The sequence below is a fragment of the Alligator mississippiensis genome, chromosome 7 (genome assembly GCF_030867095.1).
Source record: "Alligator mississippiensis isolate rAllMis1 chromosome 7, rAllMis1, whole genome shotgun sequence".
In the NCBI taxonomy this organism is placed as follows: domain Eukaryota; kingdom Metazoa; phylum Chordata; order Crocodylia; family Alligatoridae; genus Alligator; species Alligator mississippiensis.
In genome coordinates, this window is record NC_081830.1 from 15855682 (window position 1) to 15876760 (window position 21079).

The 21079-nt window shown below is 47.2% G+C and overlaps 1 protein-coding gene across 1 annotated transcript; it reads left to right on the forward strand.

Moving 5' to 3' along the window:
- Window positions 1-19899: 19899 nt before the first annotated feature.
- Window positions 19900-20826, forward strand: LOC132251687 (olfactory receptor 14A16-like; the record flags this gene model as incomplete). Its single annotated transcript, XM_059731634.1, has 1 exon — window positions 19900-20826. A coding segment is annotated over exon 1 (927 nt), but the record flags the coding sequence as incomplete, so codon positions are not given.
- Window positions 20827-21079: the final 253 nt, after the last annotated feature.

The window sequence follows — 21079 nt, forward strand, 5'->3', positions numbered from 1 at the left end:
CTTTACTTTACTTTACTTATGTTTCTCTTATTATTAACTCATGATATCATTGTTTTCATACTATAGTGTGCAACCTATTTACAGAAAATGAAGGTGGTGGGTTAATTCTGTAGCTTTGTAAGCACAGTGACACGACTTGGGTCATTTTGTGTAAACACTGTTGAAGCGGTAAAGTAATGTTTCATGCATCAATTTTACCATTGGTTCCACCTCAAATAAATGCCACCAATTGCAAGACGATGAATGGAAGACTTTTGTTTACCAGTTGGTGTAATCCATTATTTGGATATAGGCAAATATTCAGGTTCTGTGAAGGTGGGATGAACTGCAGACACTTTAGAGGAGAGGCACAGAATTCAGATGGATGTGGATAGACTGGGAATCTGGGCTAGAAACAACAAGACTGAGTCCAAGGAAACAAATGCAGTTGCTGCGCCTAGGGGAGAATAATCAAACGCACAGATACAAATTAGGTTATAAATGGCTGTGTGGTATGATTGTTGAAAAGCATCTGCAGGGTCTGGTGGCTCACAGACTCCATATGAATCACCAATTTGATGTAGCTACAGAAATATTAATGCAGTTTTGTGCTGCAACAACAGGAGTATTAGATGTTAAACATGGGAGGTGATAGTACCACTCAACATGGTGCTAGTTAGGCTTCACCTAAACTACTGTGTGAATTTCTGGGCTTCACATTTTAAGAAGGAATATGAAGAAGTTAGAGAAGTTCAGAGATAGGTGACAAAAATGATAAATGGTTGAAACAAAAGCCATGTTAAGGAGAGATGGAGAGAAGTAGGCATATTTAGCTTGAAGAAAAGGTATTTAAGAGACCAATCATAGCACTGTTGAAATATCTGAAAAAGTGCCGTACAGAAAAGGGTGAGCAATTGTTCTCCCTTGTTGAACAGGGAAAGACATCAAGCTTCAGATGACAGCAAAGTAGATTTGGATTAGATTTCAGGGGGAAAAGCATCCTTGTTTCTAGACCAGTGCAGATGTGGAATAGACTGCCCAGGGACGTTGTGGAGTTTCCTTCATTTCAGGTTTTCAAAAAGAGGATAGTCATTGCTCAAGGATGATTTAGGAGTAACAGTCTTGCATTTGTGCAGCGGGGTGGACCACATGATCTTGGAGGCCCATTCTAACCCTCTGAGTTTATTATTATCATCATTGTAATGGCATCATGAAAATATAGTGAATTAAAACAGTCAAGTGCAAGTGAATGGACAATGAGACAGTAGGGTTATTTTGTGTCTTATTATGCAATCTCTGTTTTTTTTTCTTTTTCCTTTGGAGGGTAGACAGACAGATGGGTACTAGTCCTCCTAATAGTTCATGAATGTCTGAAGGGCTGGAACTCGAGTTGACATGACTAACGTTTTGTGAACTTGCCTGGTTATAATAACACAGCTCTTTCCAAATAAGTTTTAAGGGAAATTTGCTGATCAACTTTGCTACTGATCACAAAACACATTACTGTGTTTTGATCATAGTAAGGGAGGGTTACCACATCACTGGGGAAAAAGATTCACGGCCATAGATATCTGTTCACTGCTGCTTAAACAAGTTGAGGTTTTTTTTAAAAATACCCTAAAGAAAGTTAGGTGCTTACGTTAAATGAGATTTAAGATCTCAAACTCACTTCCCTGTTTCAAAATATTCATAGGATTCTAGGACTGGAAGGGAGAGTATAGCTTCCTCCGATGATATGTTCGGTCCTAATATAAGAACGCTGTTCTCCGGGTGCATCTATTCATGCAATGAGCACAGCCGAATGAACTCCAGCACAGTTCTTGCTGGAGTTTCTTGTTCCTGGGTGCAGAATTAGAGTAGATGGCATTAGATTAGGAATTTGCTCCCAGTCACCCTAGGCAGTGGGGGCCACAGAGGACAGGGGGTGGGGTGGGAGACCTGTCCATGGCTCCTGTGTGGAGATCAGGTTCTCAGTCGAGCTCGATGGTGCTGGCTTTCATATATTCATAGATTCATAGATGTTAGGGTCGGAAGGGACCGCAATAGATCATTGAGTCTGACCCCCTGCATAAGCAGGAAAGAGTGCTGGGTCTAGATGACCCCAGCTAGATACTCATCTAACCTCCTCTTGAAGACCCCCAGGGTAGGGGAGAGCACCACCTCCCTTGGGAGCCCGTTCCAGACCTTGGCCACTCGAACTGTGAAGAAGTTCTTCCTAATGTCCAATCTAAATCTGCTCTCTGCTAGCTTGTGGCCATTGTTTCTTGTAACCCCCGTAGGCGCCTTGGTGAATAAATACTCACCAATTCCCTTCTGTGCCCCCGTGATGAACTTATAGGCAGCCACAAGGTCGCCTCTCAACCTTCTCTTGCGGAGGCTGAAAAGGTCCAGTTTCTCTAGTCTCTCCTCGTAGGGCTTGGTCTGCAGGCCCTTGACCATACAAGTTGCCCTTCTCTGGACCCTCTCCAGGTTACCCGCATCCTTCTTGAAGTGCGGTGCCCAGAATTGCACGCAGTACTCCAACTGCAGTCTGACCAGTGCCCGATAGAGGGGAAGTATCACCTCCTTGGACCTATTCATCATGCATCTGCTGATGTACGATAAAGTGCCATTAGCTTTTCTGATGGCTTCGTCACACTGCTGGCTCATGTTCATCTTGGAGTCCACTAGGATTCCAAGATCCCTTTCCACCTCTGTGCCACCCAGCAGGTCCTTCCCTAGGCTGTAGGTGTGCTGGACATTTTTCCTCCCTAGGTGCAGCACTTTGCATTTCTCCTTGTTGAACTGCATCCTGTTGTTTTCTGCCCACTTGTCCAACCTGTCCAGGTCTGCCTGCAGCTGTTCCCTGCCCTCCGGCATGTCCACTTCTCCCCATAGCTTTGTGTCATCTGCAAACTTGGACAGAGTTCATTTGACTCCCTCGTCCAAGTCACTGATGAAGACATTGAAGAGTATTGGTCCAAGGACCGAACCCTGCGGGACCCCACTGCCCACACCCTTCCAGGTCGAGACCGACCCATCCACCACGACTCTTTGGGTGCGACCCTCTAGCCAATTTGCCACCCACCGGACTGTGTAGTCATCCACATCACAGCCTCTTAACTTGTTCACCAGTATGGGGTGGGATACCGTATCGAAGGCATTCCTGAAGTCTAAGTATACGACATCCACCCCTCCTCCTGTGTCCAGGCGTTTCGTAACCTGGTCATAGAAAGAGACTAGATTGGTCAGGCACGATCTGCCCGCCACAAACCCATACTGGTTTCCCCTCAGCATAATTTGCCCTGCCAGGCTCTCACAAATGTGAGCCTTGATAATTTTTTCAAAGACTTTACCAAGGATGGAGGTGAGATTGACTGGCCTATAGTTGCCCGGGTCCTCCTTTTTCCCCTTTTTGAAAATGGGGACCACGTTAGCCCTTTTCCAGTCCTCCGGGACTTGGCCAGTGTGCCACGAGCGTTCGAATATTCCCACCAGTGGCTCTGCAATGATGTTGGCAAGTGCCTTCAGCACCCTCTAATGGAGCTCATCTGGGCCTGCTGACTTAAAGGCATCCAGTTCTTCCAAGTGCCTCTGCACCATCTCAGGATCTACGTATGGAAGTCTGGCGCCTTGCTGCTGCCTCTCTACAACCCCAGTGAGAGACTTGTCGTGCCCCTCACTTAGGAACACTGAGGCAAAGAACTCATTGAGGAGTTCAGCCTTGTCCCCCCTGTCTGTCACCAATTGTTTCTGTCCATTTAGCTGGGGTCCTATTCCTCCCTGGGCCTTCCTTTTACTCCCAATATATGTAAAAAAAAAATTCTTGTTGTCTTTTACTTGGGTTGCCATCCTCAGCTCCATGGTAGCTTTGGCAGCTCCATGGTAGCTTTGGCAGCTCCATGGTAGCTTTGGCTGGCTTGGGGTGATGCCTTGTGCCTGAGTGTGGGGAGTGGGTGGAGGGGGCGGTAAGCACTGCCAGGACCGGGAAGATGGGAGACACGAGTAGGAAGCAGCACCAGGCCTTTCCTGTAGGGTTTGTTAAAGACACCATCAGGATGCCTAGGTGGAAAATGAAGATCCCATGTAACAAAAAGGATCGAAGGTCAGACCTGTGAATTGTGGGTCAGGGAGGGATCATGCCCTCGTCCTGCTAAATGAGGTCCCCCAACTGGCTGGTGGGCCTGAGCCTGGTTCCTCCTCTCCCCACTGCAGCACTGCTCAATTTAAAGGCATATACATACACAGGGTGCCGCCCCAGCTGTTCCCAGCCCCGTTCAAGGGAAGGCTGATTTTGGTATCCCCCTGCAGCAGGGACATGTGAGCTTCTGCTGCTTTCAGATCTGCTCAGAAGACAAGGGCTTTGCTCCATCTCAGAGCCCTCTAATTATGTTTTCCGGCATGCAGTACAAGGTGCATATGTTGGCCAGCTTCTTACCCACTCCCATCTTCTCCCTGCAGTCCCGGTGCAGCTTAGCCCCACTCTCAGCCACAGGGCATCACAAGGCTTGGGACCCCAAGATCCATGCAGATGGGAGCTGTTCCCCACTTCAGGACAGTTCCCCCCTTTCTCCAAAACTCAGGCCTGACCCTTTGGCCCCTGGCCAGCCCAGAGCTGGCACCAGGGAAGCCTGGAGCTCCCCATGGCTGCTGCAGGGTAGGAACAGCCCTGCACTCAAGTGCTCCCACTGGGAGCAGATTTGTTCCTGATGCAGGTGCACATGTATACATGTACCCTGGTGAAGTGTAGCAGGCTGACAGTTTTTACCAGACAACACTGTTTTGCCACATTGTGCTGAGATGCTACTGCACAGTACTGTAACAGCTGTATAGATTGCTGGGCTGCAAGCTTGGTGGGCACACCATGTTTAGTACCCTTTGCAGAAAAGCCAGAAAATGATTGGGTGCTATGGCTTTTCCAAGCAGGAAAATACACTCTGCACCATGCATGCTTTTTATTGGACCATTTGCAATGTAATCAGAGCCACCGCTAAAAGCTGAGGGCTTTGATTGGTTGTGCTTGTGCATTAAAGCATCCATAATGTGGGAAAGGAGGAGAGGAGGATCCAATTACAACTTTGAGAGAGAGGGGAAGAGGCACAGCCCCCCCACTCCCTCACTGGAACGGGGACTGAGACTTGCTCTGGAAGTCAACATCAGGACAAGGAAGAGCATGTATAGCACCACCAGGAGCTAATCTCCTCACCAGGCGTGGAGCTGTGCAGCTTCTGGACACAGGTTGTCCCCAGGAGAAGAGGGAAAGGGAATGGCCAGCCTCGGCTGTTAGGCTGTTTGGGAGCTGCCAGGTCAGAACCCTGCAGGCATGGGTGACTGGTGCCACCTTAGTCAGGGGGGCATGTGCCCCGTCAGCAACCAGTCTGTGACTGCAGGGGATGGAGGTCCCCTCATGTCCAGTATCACCGATTGAGGTCAGTGGGCCCCACACAGCCAATCTTGTCGACTGCGAAGCAGCCACAGCACTCCTGGAAATGGTCACAGCGCTCCTGGAAGTGAGTTCAGAGCCTCAGAAACGACAGGAGCTGTGTCCACAGCATCTAGTGGCAGATCCTAGCAATAAATGTGTTGCTATTTATTACAATGAAAGGGAGGTTTAATTCTAAAAGGAAACTGTGTTTGTTTGTTTTTTTAATCAAAAAGATATGACCTGGTGAGTATAATTAGTGGAGGAGTCTGCAGTAAGGAAACAGCCCCCTGTGTAAGAATTATTCATTTACAGTTACGTTGCTAGAATGTATTCAAATGATTGTTTTTTTTTATTCTCTATTGATAATAATATATATGTATACATACCTTCTTTTTCATTAATCTGTCTCTCTTCCTGTATATAGTTATACATATAATAAAGAAACCCATCTGTTCATTGGTTCTGGAGTAAATGCTTGGATGGTGAGGGTGAGGACCACACCCCAGTCAGCAGATCTGCCTGAGGGAGGTCCCAAGGCTACTGGCACCTTAAGGATGTCAAATCTGGCATATCGCCCGGCCTAGTGCACTGGCAAAGTTTACTGTAGTATTAGACTAGTGCACAGTAGCATCACATAAAAGGTGTTTGCTGGTGCTGCTGTGAAGTAACTCTGGTTACTGTGCATTTATTTAATACATAACTTATACACATACTAAGTAGATATGCAGTAACCACAGTGCAGTAGTGTCTTGTGTAGATGCACCCACTGGGCCCTTTTTTTAATTCACAGTAACCTTGAGGTTAATCGCCACTTAAAAAAACAAACAAACCCTGCACTCACCGGCTGCTGCAGCAGCTGTCACAGCCTCTGGGGGCTCATGGGAGAGCCCCCACACAGTGTGGGGAAGTGGGGGGCAGTGGGGATTTCCCCCCTACCTGGCGGCAGCCAGCGAGTGCGGGGCTTTTTGCTTCTTTTTTATTTAAGATGCCGGGATGCTGGGGCTGGGCAGGGCAGCCATTGATGGGGCTGGGAGAGTGGGTGGGAGATTTTGTTTGTTCAGTTTGAAGATTCGGCCAATTTGGCAGCAGTTGAATCTTCAAATCCGATTTGGCTGAATCGATTTGGGACAGTGATTTGAATCACTGAATAGAATCACTGTCCCCAGAACCAGATTAATCCTAATCCAAAGTGAATACTAGCTGCTTCACACAAGTTTACCGCAGATGACACATATCCTGGCCCAGAAACAGGAAACAATAGATAAAAGATGATTAAAATAAAGGATTAAAACATAACTTTTTTGCTTTAAAAGACACGAATCCAGGAAGGCTTGTTTCTGATTCTGTGCTTCAGAGGTAAGCTGGGCTCTAGGGAATAAGGTCCAGGAGCCCTAACAAGAGAAATGTGGATAAATCACCTTCCCGCAGCATCAGTCCCTCCAAGCCAGTGAAGTTCACTGTCTTCTGCAGAGAGAAACTGGTTTAGATCTACTTCTGTCAGGTCAGACTTGATGTGGAGAGAAAGCTCCTACTAAGATATTTTGACTTGTGAAGATTTGGTAGTGGCAGGGAAAAGGGAAATGAGATAGCTCTGTAGAGGGAAAATAAGCAAAGACGCCTGGCACTGGAGGATCAGATCACAAGCTGAGAAAAACTTCACATTGCTGTAAGTTTATTATTCAAATTAACTGTGGGTGGTTGGTAAGAAGAGGGATGTGTGTAGAAATTAGATAGATCAGTAGAGGGAGAAATTAGATAGATCAGCTTTGACAACTTGAGATTTTTCAATCAAAAGCTCCTGGAGGCTTCACATTTACATCATTTATCCCTCCAGCCCTGTATTGATAGTTCTTCTCCATAAATTGATGGTTCTGAAAAACATACATGTATTGTGAACAAGAATACGTTTAGCAAAAGACATTTTTAAAAGAAACATCTTTCTAGGCTTAAATTCTAAACCCCATGGCAGAGATTCAGTATTGCCCAGCAACACCTGAATTACAATCCCACCTCAGTCATTGCATCCAGATGTTGTCATTTTTTTCAAGAAAAAATGCCTGGAGAAGGGTGAAATCAGTAAGCCCCACAGTTGATCCCCCTGAAAATGTTTCTTACATATCTGAGTGCCTCTCAGATTAGGGTCAGGGGAACCAACAAAGTGTGATGGGAAAATGCATAGTGAGAAGCAACCCTTGCTCAAAAGAGTTTAAAGTTGTTGTACCCAAATGACAAAGATCAATGACACAACGTGGACATAACAGGAGGACATAACACGAGGAGGCATTTTGGAAGAGGAAGACTTACAGTATTTCATAAGACAACCTATGACTGAATAATAATATCATGTGTTGGTCCTGTTGATGTGGTTGGGTGTTACCATTTTCTTTGAAGGGTTCTGATTTTGAGCAATGCATTTATTCACTGATTGGTAAATTGAAACACATTAGCTTTTAGTAACGATAGGATGTATGTCCAAGAAGAAGTTGATGTGGATTCAAACTTCCCTTTGTCAAGATGGTTCTGGAAGCAGATCTCTCAATTTCCAAGCAACTGAGTATGAGGCTGAGTAATGAGAAAGTGCTCTGAGTACTAGGTTGCTGGAAAAGAGGTGGGTTACTCTTCCTCAACTTTGCATAGTTTTAGGACACCTGACATGCACCTAAGAGTCACAGACCCTTTCATTGCCATGATGACATGTTTTGGAATCCCAAATCTCTTTCAGTTGGATAAAGATGGCAACGTACAAAATGGTGGCCATACCCAGACCATACTTTTGTGACGAAGGCAGCTACACTTAAGACAACGCCAACTGAGCCGTTGCAGCTTGTGACAGTTGCAGTTTCTGATTCTGGTCTGTCAGAGCTAGGGCATTGGGCTCTGGCTGCTTTCTGACAGTGTCTACATGAGGTTCTGACTGAGCAGTAGTTAGTCACCAGTCATTTAGTACTTGTATGAACAAGTACTTGTATGAACAAGTACTAAATGACTGCACAGGAAAAGGTGTTATTGCCGAGTAGCACCAACAAATGGCCTTTTCTTGACACTGACCGCACAGTAGCCTGACACCACCCAGCAGTAGCATCACGTCATGTTTTCTGCCAGGTCAGGAGTTGCAATGGCAGTGCAGTGCAGTGGGGAGTGACCAGTCACGCTGTTGGCAAGGAGTGGGCAGAAGGGTAGGCCCTCCTGGAGGTTTCTGCACAGGCTTCGCCAGCCTGAATGGTCAGCCGGAGAGGCTGTAGGTTGGGATGAGCAGGTTGGGGATTCAGATTTGAGACTTTGGCCTGACAGAAAACAAGGTAACTTTCCCAGGGGAGCTGGGGTTGCAGGATGGCCCCAGGCCAAAGGAGAGCCCCATTTACCTCTCATAGAGCCTGAAGAACCGGAGGAGATGTGTGCAGCAAAATCGCCGTTGCGAGTGATTAGCCACGCATATATCCAACTGCGGCCGAGCAGCGTGGGCAGGAGACGCCGCCCAGTGGAAATAAAAAGCGTCTCCGTCAATGTGGCGGGGTGGCTGACGAGTAGAGGCTTGAGGGGAGAGCCCGCACATGGAGGGGATCAGCCGCCACGCCCGGCAGCGTGGGAAGTTGGGGACGGAGCCAGGAGAGGCTCCGACAGAGTCGGTAGCGACGCTGACCAGACAGCCAGCAGGGAAGCCGGCAGTAACGCCGACAACAGAGCCGGCTGGAAAGCCGGCAGCGACATCAGCAGAGAGGCCGGCGGTGAGGCTGACAGCAGATCCGACGGAAGCGGCATGGACATCGTCCGCAGGGGTGGCAGTAGAGCTGGGAGCGACGCTGCCAGAGAGTCTAGCAGCTGCACCTTCAGCAGAACCGGGAGCAGCACCCACGAAGAAACCGGAGACAGGTGCAGAGAGAGCAGCGTTGGGGCAAGCTGGCACTGAGAGTGAGGAGTGAGCCGGCACAAAAGCCTCAGAGAGGAGGGAACAGGGGGCGTGGCCAACGGGGCCCTGTCTGGCCGCACCAGAGGGCGGCCGAAGACCCAAAGTGGGGCTGGACAGTTAACCTTTGTGGCCCACAGCGGCCTTAGAAAGAGGCGGGGACTCAATACCCTAGTGGGGTGAGCCCCCGAGGCTGTGGAACCCGGGCCCAGGGGAATCCACGCAGCCCATAGGCCAGAGGCACTCTTTGGGGCCTCCTGGCCCAGTAGCTTAGGGGCATTAGTTGTCATGGTGGTGGGATTGGCACATCACGTCACAGGGTGATTAGTATGGGGCGGTAGAGAGTCTAATTGGAGGGACCAGGTCCGAGGACTTTGTGGGCCATACACCAAGGCCCGAAGACTCAGGCACGTAGCTGGCAAGCCATGGGCAGAGATTGGGGAAGAGCTGAGAACGCCAAATGGGCCCGAAGATCGGCAACCCAAGGTGGCAAGTGGCCAGGGTGTAGGTGAAGTTGGAGCCCTGTGAGTGCCCGCCAGAAGGCACGATGACCCTGGAGGCTGCCCCAAAGAGGAACCCCTCCACTGAAGCAACATTCCAAGTCGTGGCAGGCGAGTTAAGGAGACCCCCTGACGTCAGCAGGGGTAGCCTGTGGGGTCCACCCGCAAGCCCAGGACAGGCGCGGTCCATAGTACAGGCTAAGGACACTGGAGTGCTTAATCGAACGGATGCGGGCACAGGAACAATAATTTAGTAAAGCGTTACAAATTTCCTGAAGGGCTTAATCCCACGGTGGTACCTCGAGGTATGTAGAAAAAACATTTCAAGGTGTGTGCCAATCGCCGATTCTCCAAATCAGCATCGAATCTTCAGAATAGGATTCAGCCGAATCGAAATCAGGGATAGTGATCCAAATCAATTAATCTAATCACTGTCCCTGATTCAGGCCAAATCTGAATCCGAATCGAATAGGGCCCACTTCGCATACCCCTAGTGCGCTCTCCTGGTATAGTGTGTCACTAGAGCAACATAGCGGGAAAATCAACCCATGCACCAGGTGCATGGCGCTGGAGGGGCAGCTGCTGCACTGTGCTTTAGTACTTCCAAAGGAAGAGCTAAAGCATGGCACTGGAGCAACACCGCTGTATGATGACGTGTGGACGCACCCTAAGGGAACAGAGCACTGAAGACCTCGTTCCTCAGTCTCTTCTACTGCTTTGCCAATCCCAGGATTTATTGTTCTGCAATTAAAGAGAACCAAAGCAACAGAAAAGTAACAAGTTGGATATAATGACACATATACCTGAGCATGGAAATTACAGAGCATAAATGTTAAGACGAACAACACTCAGTCACCTATATCAGAGGCACTGTTATGTGTAAAATGCAGGCAGATCTTAAAGGTACTCACAACACCACCTAAGCTACATGAGTGAGCCAGCACTCTTACCTGTGTAGCTGTTTTCTGAAATGTGACTACGTATCTGATTTTTTAGATGTTTGAATCCTTTTATCTTGCTCTCAGATGCTATATATCTTGGCCCAGAAGCAGGATACAATAGATAAAAGGTGATCGAACTAAACAATCAAAATAAAACTTTCCAGCTTGAAAATATACGAATCCAGGATGGCTTATTTCTGATTCTGTGCTTCAAAGCTAGGCTGGGCTCTGGGGAACAAATCTTAGAAGCCCTATGAAGAGAGATGTGGATAAATCACCTTCCTGCAGCATCGGTCCTTCCATACCTGTGAAGTTCACCCTCATGTGCAGAGAGAAACTGGATCTACTTCTGCCAGTTCAGCCTTGGAGTGAAGACAAAGCTCCTACTAAGATAATGTGACTTTGAAAGATTTGATAGTGGCAGGGAAAAGGGAAATGAGATAGATCAGTAGCAGGAAAATAAGCGAGGAATCCTGGCACTGGAGGATCTATCAGAGGCTGAGAAAAACGCACAAAGAACATTGTTGTAAGTCTGTTATTGCAATTAACTGTGGTTGGTTGGCAACTGGGGGATGTGTATTTTATTTAAGCACCTAAAAAAGACATACCTGGAAAGATATCAACATTTTAATAGCAAGGTATTCAAAATTCTTTAGCTGAAAAAATAAAGAAAGGAAAAGAAAACAGTTCGCTTTAGAAAATCTGAACTTGCTCCGAAGAACCCACATCTCTCAGTGACTTTGGAACTAGAGATTTTTGACCAAAATCTCCTGGAGTCTGCAAATTTAAACCAAATAATCCTCCCACCCATATATTTTATTTGTAGCTCTTCTACATAAACTTATGCTTTGGAAGAAATGTGTATATTGCAAAACATTATGTCTTTAAGAGATGACAATTTTAAAAGAAATCTCTTCCCAGTCTTAAATTCTAAGCCCCACAGCAGAGATTCAGTATTTCCCAGCAACACCAGAATTACAATCCCACCTATTCATTGCATCCAGATTATGTTGTATTCCAGAAAAAAAAAACCTGGGAGGAAGAATAACTAAGTAAGCTCCACAGTTGATACACCCCAAAACGTGTTTTACATATGTGAGTGCCTCTCGAATTAGGCTTAGGGCACCCGACAAATTGTGATGAGCAAATAAATAGTGAGAAGCATCCCTTGCCCAAAGAGCTAAAGTTCTTGTGCCCAAATGACAACGATCAATGACACAAAGTGAAGGTAACAGGAAGATGGGATTGGCCTATCGTGGCGCAGAGATGACTGTACAGGCAGGGGGTGGGGACCATACAAATCAGCTTATCCTGGCAGGCTGAACTCGGTGTAGATTCATTCCAGACAAAGTAACTCTTGGGATGCTGCCCATGTTTATGTTATATTTGTTACTTGCATCCTGACCAGTACTCTTGTCTTTCCTTCGCAGGCCTTGCACAATCCATTAAAGAGGGAAATGTCCAACCAAACCACTGTCTCCTCATTATGACAGCTGTAACTCTCAAACATAAGCATCATTCCCCCATGTTCTTTTTCTTGATTAATTTGTCTCTCCTGGACCTTGGCTCCATCTCAGTGACCGTGCCCAAATCCATGTCTAACTCTTTATTGAACACCAGGTCGATCTCCTACTCTGGATGTGTTGCCTAAGTGTTTTGTCTCTTCTGCTTCTTGGGAGCAAATTTATCCCTTCTCACAGTTATGGTATGTGACTGATACATTGCTGTCTGCAAATCACTGCATTGTGAGATAATAATGAACAGGAGAGCTTGCGTCCAGACAGTTGCCGGTACTTGGGCTGCTAGTGTCATCTACTCTGCACTGCTCAGAAGATCATCGAGTCCAACCCCCTGCCCCAGGGGCAGTCAGTCAGCTGGGATCATAGGATCGCAGCAAGATAAATATCCAAATCTCTTGAAGGCATTCAAGTTAGGCACTTGAACCACCTCCAACAGCAGTCTATTCCTAACCTTGGGGGCTCAGACATTAAAGAAGGTCCACCCTGAAATGGTCACAGAGGAGTTTGTGATCCTTAGACCTTGTCATCCCTTGAGGCACTCTGGTAAACAGACATTCCCCCAGATCCTGGTGCTCACCCCTGATAAACTTCTATGTGGCCACCAGATAACACCTGAGCCTGCGCTTCCAGGCAGAAGAGTCCCACGGCTCTCAGCCTCTCGTCATAAGGTCTGTTTTCCTGACCTCTGATCATGTATGTGCCTCTCCTCTGCATTCTCTCAAGTTTATCCATATCCTTTTTGAATTGTGGAGGCCAAAACTAGACGCAGTACTCCAGCTGCGGTCTCACCAAGGCCGAGTACAATGGGAGAATGACATCCTGGGATTTACTTGAGAAGCATCTATGCAAGCAGGCCAGTGTTGTTCTCACTTTACTGACTGCAGCATCACATTGAAGGCTCAAATTCATCTTGTGTTCAATCATGACCCCCAAGTCCCTTTCATCTGTAGTGCTAGCCAGCATAGCACTGCTGAGCCTATAAAGATGCTGCAGTTTTTTTCCTCTGAAGGTGGAGAACCTTATATTTTTGAGTGTTAAACACCATCAGGTTCCCGTCCACCCAATACCTGAGCCTGTTGAGATCAACCTGGACCACCCTTCTGTCCTCCGGTGAGGATGCTTTACCCCAGAGTTTGGTGTTCTCGGCAAACTTGGCCAGTCTGCTTCTGACACCAATGTCTACATCATTAATTCAAATGTTAAATAGTATAGGTCCTAGGACAGAGCCCTAAGGGACCCAACTGATCACAAGGCACCATGATGATTGACTTCCGTCAACCACCACCCTCTGGGTGGAGACTCAATTCCCCAGCCAGTGGATCGTGGTGAGGCCAAGGCCACAGTTAGCCAGTTTTGCCAAGAGGTGATCAGGAGATACCAGATTGAAGGCTTTTTTCAAGTCAAGATATACGACAGATATACTCTTCCCCCTTGTCCAGGTGATAGGATACATGGTGATAGGATGGTGATAGGATACATGGTCATAAAAGGAAATGAGATTGGACAAGGCTGAACTCCTCAACGAGTTCTTTGCCTCAGTGTTCCTGAGCAAGGAACAAGACAAGACTCTCACTCAGATTGTAAAGAGGCAGCAGCAAGGCACCAGACTGCCATGTGTAGACCCCGAGATGGTGCAGAGGCACTTGGAGGAACTGAATGCATTTAAGTCGGCAGGCCCGGATGAGCTCCATCAAGGGTACAGAAGGCACTGGCTGACGTCATTGCACAGTCACTGGCAGGAATATCTGAACACTGGTGGCGCATGGGCCAGGTCCCGGAGGTCTGGAAAAGGGCCAATGTGGTCCCCATTTTCAAGAAGGAGAGGAAGGAGGACCCGGGAAACTATAGGCCAGTCAGTCTCACCTCCATCCTTGGCAAAGTCTTTGAAAAAATTATCAAGGCTCACATTTGCGAGAGCCCGGCAGGACAAATTATGCTGAGGGGAAACCAGCACGGGTTCGTAGCAGGCAGATCATGCCTGACTAACCTAGTCTCTTTTTATGACCAGGTTACAAAACACCTGGATGCAGCAGTAGGGGTTGATGTCGTATACTTAGACTTCAGGAAGGCCTTCGATACGGTATCCCACCCCATACTGGTGAACAAGTTAAGAGGCTGTGACTTGGATGACTACACAGTCCAGTGGGTGGCGAATTGGCTAGAGGGTCGCACCCAGAGAATCGTGGTGGATGGGTCAGTATCGACCTGGAAGGGTGTGGGCAGTGGGGTCCCGCAGGGCTCTGTCCTAGGAACGATACTCTTCAATGTCTTCATCAGCGACTTGGATCCAAGTTTGCGGATGACACAAAGCTATGGGGAGAAGTGGACACGCCGGAGGGCAGGGAACAACTACAAGAGCTGGACAGGTTGGACATATGGGCAGAAAACAACAGAATTCAATTCAACAAGGAGAAATGCAAAGTGCTGCACCTAGGGAGGAAAAATGTCCAGCACACCTACTGCCTAGGAAATGACCTTCTTGGTGGCACAGAAGCGGAAAGGGATGTTGGAGTCCTAGTGGACTCCAAGATGAACATGAGTCGGCAGTGTGACGAAGCCATCAGAAAAGCTAATGGCAGTTTATCGTGCATCAGCAGATGCATGATGAACAGATCCAAGGAGGTGATACTTCCCCTGTATCGGGCACTGGTCAGACCACAGTTGGAGTAGTGCGTGCAATTTTGGGCGCCACACTTCAAGAGGGATGCGGAGAACCTGGAGAGGGTCCAGAGAAAGCCACTTGTATGGTTAAGAGCTTGCAGGCCAAGCCCTACGAGGAGTCACTAGGGCACCTGGACCTCTTCAGCCTCTGCAAGAGAAGGTTGAGAGGCGACCTTGTGGCTGCCTATAAGTTCATCACGGGGCACAGAAGGGAATTGGTGAGGTTTTATTCACCAAGGCGCCCCTGGGGGTTACAAGAAATAATGGCCACAAGGTAGCGGAGAGCAGATTTAGACTGGACATTAGGAATGAACTTCTTCACAGTTAGAGTGGCCAAGGTCTGGAAAATGGCTCCTGAGGGAGGTGGTGCTCTCCCCTATCCTGGGGGTCTTCAAGAGGAGGTTAGATAGGCATCTAGCTGGGGTCATCTGAACCCAGCACTCTTTCTTGCATATGCAGAGGGTCGGACTCGATGATCTATTGAGGTCCCTTCCGACCCTAGCATCTAAGGATCTATGAATCCATGAATCTATGGTCCAGCAAGGCCTACCCACAACAAACCCATGCTGGGTTTCCCTCAGGATATTGCCATCAGCTAGCCTGTATAGGATGGCCTCTTTCATAATCTTTTCCAAGACCTTCCCCAATATAGAGGTCAGGCTGATGGGCCTGTAGTCTGCCAGATCTACTTTCCTCCCTTTCTTGAAGATAGTTATGAAATTGGCCCTCTTCCAATCATCGGGCACTTCACCAGAGCACCAAAAAGCTCTCAAAGGTCTGTGCCAGGGGCTGGGCTATGATGCTCATCAGCTCCCTGAGTACCCCTGGGTGTAACTCATTAGGTCCAGTTGACTTGAATGTATCCAGCCTGTCAAGGTGTTTCTTCATGAGGTCAACTTCGATGGAGGGTAAGGAATCTCTCTTACCCGGGCATCCCTGACCCACAGTGGGCAGGGTGTCCCATGGGACTGGTGAAAAACTGATGGAAAGTACCCATTTAGCAAGTTTGCTTTTTCATGGGCATCGGTTGTCAGTTGTCCTATCTGGTTTAGCAGGGGTCCAACGTTGCCCCTGCTTTTCCTCCAGCTCCCCACATATCTAAAAAAGGACTTTTTATTGTCCTTGATATTTGTAGCTAGCTGGAGTTACATCGCAGCCTTGGCTTTCCTGGTTTGCTCTCTTCAGGTCCGGACCACAGCAGAGTATTCCTCCTTGGTGGTGGTTCCAGTCCTCCATCCTTTGTAGGTCTTCCTTATAAGATGTAGGAGGTCCACCAGTTCCCTGCAGAGCCAAGGGGGCTGCTGTGCCCTTTTGCTGCCTTTCCTCCAAGATGGGATAGACTTTGCTTGCGCATCCAGAACTGCTCCCTTGAGCAGCAACCACTAGTTCTGAACTCCCCTTCCCTTTGGGTTGTGGCTCTTTATGGCCTCACTGACAAGCCTCCTGAGCTTGTCAAAGTCAGCTTTCCTGAAGTCAAGGACTTCTGTATTAGTGACTGACTTGCCAGCTTTACGGTGGATGGTGAAGGTGATAAGCTCGTGGTCACTTTCACCCAGGTCCCTTCGATCATTAGGTTGCTGATTAGGTCACCCCCAGTTGCCAGTACCAGGTCAAGCAGCGCTTTACCTCTTATTGGCCCATAGACTTCCTGCATCAGATAGAGCTCATCCACGCATGAGAGAAAGCTTTGCGACTACTCGGCTTCAGCTGAGTGCTCTTCCCACGAGATGTCTGGGTAGTTAAAGTCTCCCATGACAACCATACACTGGGAGCATGCAGCCTCAGCCAATTCCCAGGCAAACTCCTGGTCAAGCTCTTGACCCTGGGTAGAGGGTCTGTAGTAGACTCCCACCATAGTAACCCCTTTGCCATGTTCCCCATGGATTTTAAGCTAGAGGGTCTTAGGTCTTCCACCATGGGTGCCAATGTTGGCTTGCAGGGATGCGTAGCTTTCCTTGACATAGAGAACTACACTTCCGCCCCTTTTGTCCACTCAATCCCTCCTGTACAGGGTATAGCTGTCTATACCTGTGGCCCAGTCATGGGCTAAGTCCCACCAGGTCTCCATTATCCCTATGACATCATGGTTATATTCATTTAGCAGGAGGACAAGTTCCTCCTGTTTATTCCCCAAGCTTCTGGCATTTGTGTATAGGCTGGCAAGTGTGTGACTATTAGACTACTGTGAGAATATCTGGGCTCCACATTTTAAGGAATATGAATAAGTTAGAGAAGTTCAGAGGTATGCGACGAAAGTGATAAATGGTTGGAAGGCAAGCCATGCGAGGAGAGATTGAGAGAACTAAAATGGGGCACTGGGTCCTGGCCTCTGATCACATTGCTCTTTATAGTATTATTCTCTGACTTATTAATGCAACATGCTTGTGCTGCCATAGACATCATACAAATAATAGAAAATTGGGGTTGGAAGGGTCCTCAGGGGGTAATATAATCCAACCCCCTCCTCAAAGCAGGACCTGCCCCAACTATATTGTCCCAGTGAAGGCATGTTGCATGCAGTGCCTCTACTACACCACCCCTGTGGGCCTGATCTGGCAGATGAGTCCATCTGTGTTTGACACCGCTGGGTTCAAGGGAAGCTGATGATGGAAGAAATGAGGGGGAGCTGGGGCCCTGTATGCATACCACTCAGGGGAAAGTGGTCTAAAGGGCTGTCATATTAATGACAGTAGATACAGAGCCAGGACCCTACTAATGATTGCTGAGCTAATATTTTTTTCAATGTGATGCCTTGCAATAGAGCTTGTTTGTCTGAGTTATGGAATATATTAATTATATTTAGAATTATTTTTTTTTTTTGCATTTTACAACCTGACTTTTTATTCTCATGTTATTTTCTTATGCAAAACTACATAGGAACTAACCCAATTGCAACTTGGTGCCTCCCTGCATGCGAAGGTGCCTAGGCTGGCTAACTGGGACAACAGAGCCAGATAGAGAAGCTCAGGGCCTTCTCAGAGATCCCATGACTTGTGTTGTGAGGGAGATTAAACCAGAGCACAGCTCTGCTGTTCTGCTAACATCTGTACAGCTCAGACTGTTTACATCTGGGCTTTTCCTTCTGAGCTGTGCAGGACTCCAGGGAACGAGTCCCATGAGCCTTTGGAAGAACAGCTGAAAAACTGCCATCTTGCTTCACTCCTTTTATACAAGGCATAGTTGAGGTCAGCTGCACACTCAGAAACCTGGTTGGATTTACTCCAGTCATTCAGTGACAGAGGGAGCAGAGAAAGACCTCTGAGTTATCTGTGCTTTTGGAGATCTAGACTAGTGGTTGGTGCAGAGGAGATCTGAGAGATCAACTGGACAAGAGCAAAGGATCTCGACAGGGGAAGCCTGAATATGACACAAGATCAGGACATTTCCACAAAAACAATTTCAGTAAGATTTCTGCATCAGTGAAGTGTCTGGTCTTACTAAGTTGCAGAAGAGATTTAAGAATATAAAAGTTGGAAAACCCGGCTTCAGAAATCATACTGCATTGTATGTATAATAGATTCAAAACTGCAAGAGTGGATGAAGGCAGACAAGGTCCCTTGGGTGAATCTGATATCTTGTATTAGACCAACCCAAATGGTTGGCGAATAGTTATTAGGCAAGCTTTCAGGTTCAAAAACCCTTCATCAGGCTAAGGAAGTTTCAGAAGTTGGTGTGTGCTCTTCCTGGATGGAATGACAAGTAAAGAAGCCAGCAGCTGGGCTGCTATGCATACAAGACAGGTAGTCAGTGAAAATGTAGATTGAGGAGTTAATGGGGGAGAGACAGGCAGGGGTGGGGGGAGAGAGAGAAGGAGGATGAAGGGGGAGTCAGATGTCAGGCAGGTTATAATGTGTCATAAATCCAATGTCTATATTTAGTCCATGATTTTTAGTATCCAGGAGGTTGATGAAGTGGAGTTCATAGGCTCGTCTCTGGGAAGTGTTGTGTAGGTTTCCTTTGAGGATCAAGACTGAGAGTTTGGAGAGAGAGTGGTTTTCTTGTGAGAAATCACAGGCCATCACAGGTAATTGGGTATTTCTGTCTGATAGATTTCCGGTGTGCGTTCATTCAGGTGCGCAGTTGTTGTTTGGTCTCTCCTACATATTTTCCATCAGGGCATTTGGTGCATTGGATGAGGTATAGTACATTTCTGGAGGTTCAGCTGTAAGATCCAGGGATGCCGATGGCTCTGTTTTGGGGTGTAGTAATAACTATAACCTGCCTGACATCTGACTCCCCAGGTATCTCTCCACTTTCATCCCCCTTCTCTCTCCCCCTCCCTCGCCACCGCCTTTCTCTCACCCATTGACTCCTCAGTCTACATTTTCAATGACTACCTGTCTTGTATGCATACCAGCCCAACCGCTGTCTTCTTTACTTGTCATCCCATCCAGGAAGAGCACACACCAACTGCTGAAACTTCCTTAGCCTGACGAAGGGGTTTTGAACCTGAAAGCTTGCTTAATAAATATTCCTCAACTATTTGGGTTGATCTAATAAAAGGTATCAGATTCACCCAAGGAACCTTGTCTGCCTATGTCCTTAGAACAACACAGCTATAACCTACACCCCTGCAAAAGTGAAGGAAGACATTTTCAATGTTTTTGCTATTAATTCAGATAAACTTATGCAGTTTATTGTGAGTAGTGTGGAGGGTGGTTTGGGAATAGGACATCTAAGGCAATCAAATGTTATACAATGTATTTCATTTCACATGTATTTCTTTCCAGCATATATTGTCAAGGTGAGCTAGATAAATTATAGAATTTCAGATCATAATATTTTCTTTTATGTAAGGTCTTGTTAGGGAAAAGTAATTAATTAAAATCAAATTATCCATAGGGCAAAAAATGGAAGAGCTACATTCTTAGCATGACATTTGGAGACATTATTGATGGGAATATCAAAGCCACTGAGTTTGTTACTCTCCTTCTTACCACTGCCCTTATTTTATTATACCAAGGACTTGCACAGTGCCCTGGGAAGGAAAATGCCCAACTGCACCACTGTAACCGAGTTCCTCCTCCTGGGCTTCTCTGACACTCGGGAGCTGCAGATCTTACACTTTGTCATCTTTCTGGCAGCGTACCTGGCAGCTCTGGTGGGGAACCTCCTTGTTATCACTGTTGTAACTATGGACCACCACCTCCACAGCCCCATGTACTGTTTTTTGGCAAATTTGTCCTTCCTTGACCTTGGGTCCATCTCTGTCATTGTCCCAAAATCCATGGCCAATTCTCTCTTAAACACCACGACAATTTCCTATGCTGGGTGTGTGTCCCAGGTCTTTCTCTTCTTTTCCTTTTCTACAGTCAGTTTTTCATTTCTCACCATCATGGCATATGATCGGTACGTTGCCATCTGCAAGCCACTGCACTATGAGATAATTATGAACAGAAGAGCTTGCGTCCAGACAGTTGCCGGTACTTGGGCTGCTGGTGTCATCTACTCTGCACTGCACACTGGGAACACCTTCAGTCTCCCCTTCTGCCGCTCAAATACCATCAACCAGTTCTTCTGTGAAGTGCCCCAGCTGCTGAAGCTCTCCTGCTCTGACACATACCGCAGAGAGCTGGCAGCCCTTGCCTTCAGTGTGTTTCTAGCTTTAGGCTGTTTTGTTTTCATCGTTGTGTCGTATGTTCAGATCTTCACCGCAGTGTGGAGAATCCCCTCTGAGCAGGGCCAGCAGAAAGCCTTCTCCACCTGCATTCCTCATCTGATTGTGGTCTCCCTGTTTCTTTCCACTGCCGGCATTGCCTACATGAAGCCCGTCTCTGATTCCCCGTCCCCTCTGGATCTCCTGGCAGCTGTTCTGTATTCTGTGGTGCCTCCATTGATGAATCCAGTCATCTACAGCATGAGGAACAAGGAGATCCAAGCCGCCCTGAAGAAACTGCTCCACAGGCTGATCCAGTCCAAGAACAATATGTCCATCTTTCTTTCATGACTTTGATTTACTTATGTTTCTTTCATAATTAAGTCATTAAATTCTAGTTTTCATACTATCATGTGCAACCTATTTACAAAAAATGAAGGTGGAGGGTTAATTCCGTAGCTTTGTATGTACAATGACACTTGACTTGGGTCATTTTGTGTTAACACCATTGAAGAAGGAAAGCAATGTTTCATGCATCAATTTTACCATCTGTGCCACCTAAAATAAATGCCAT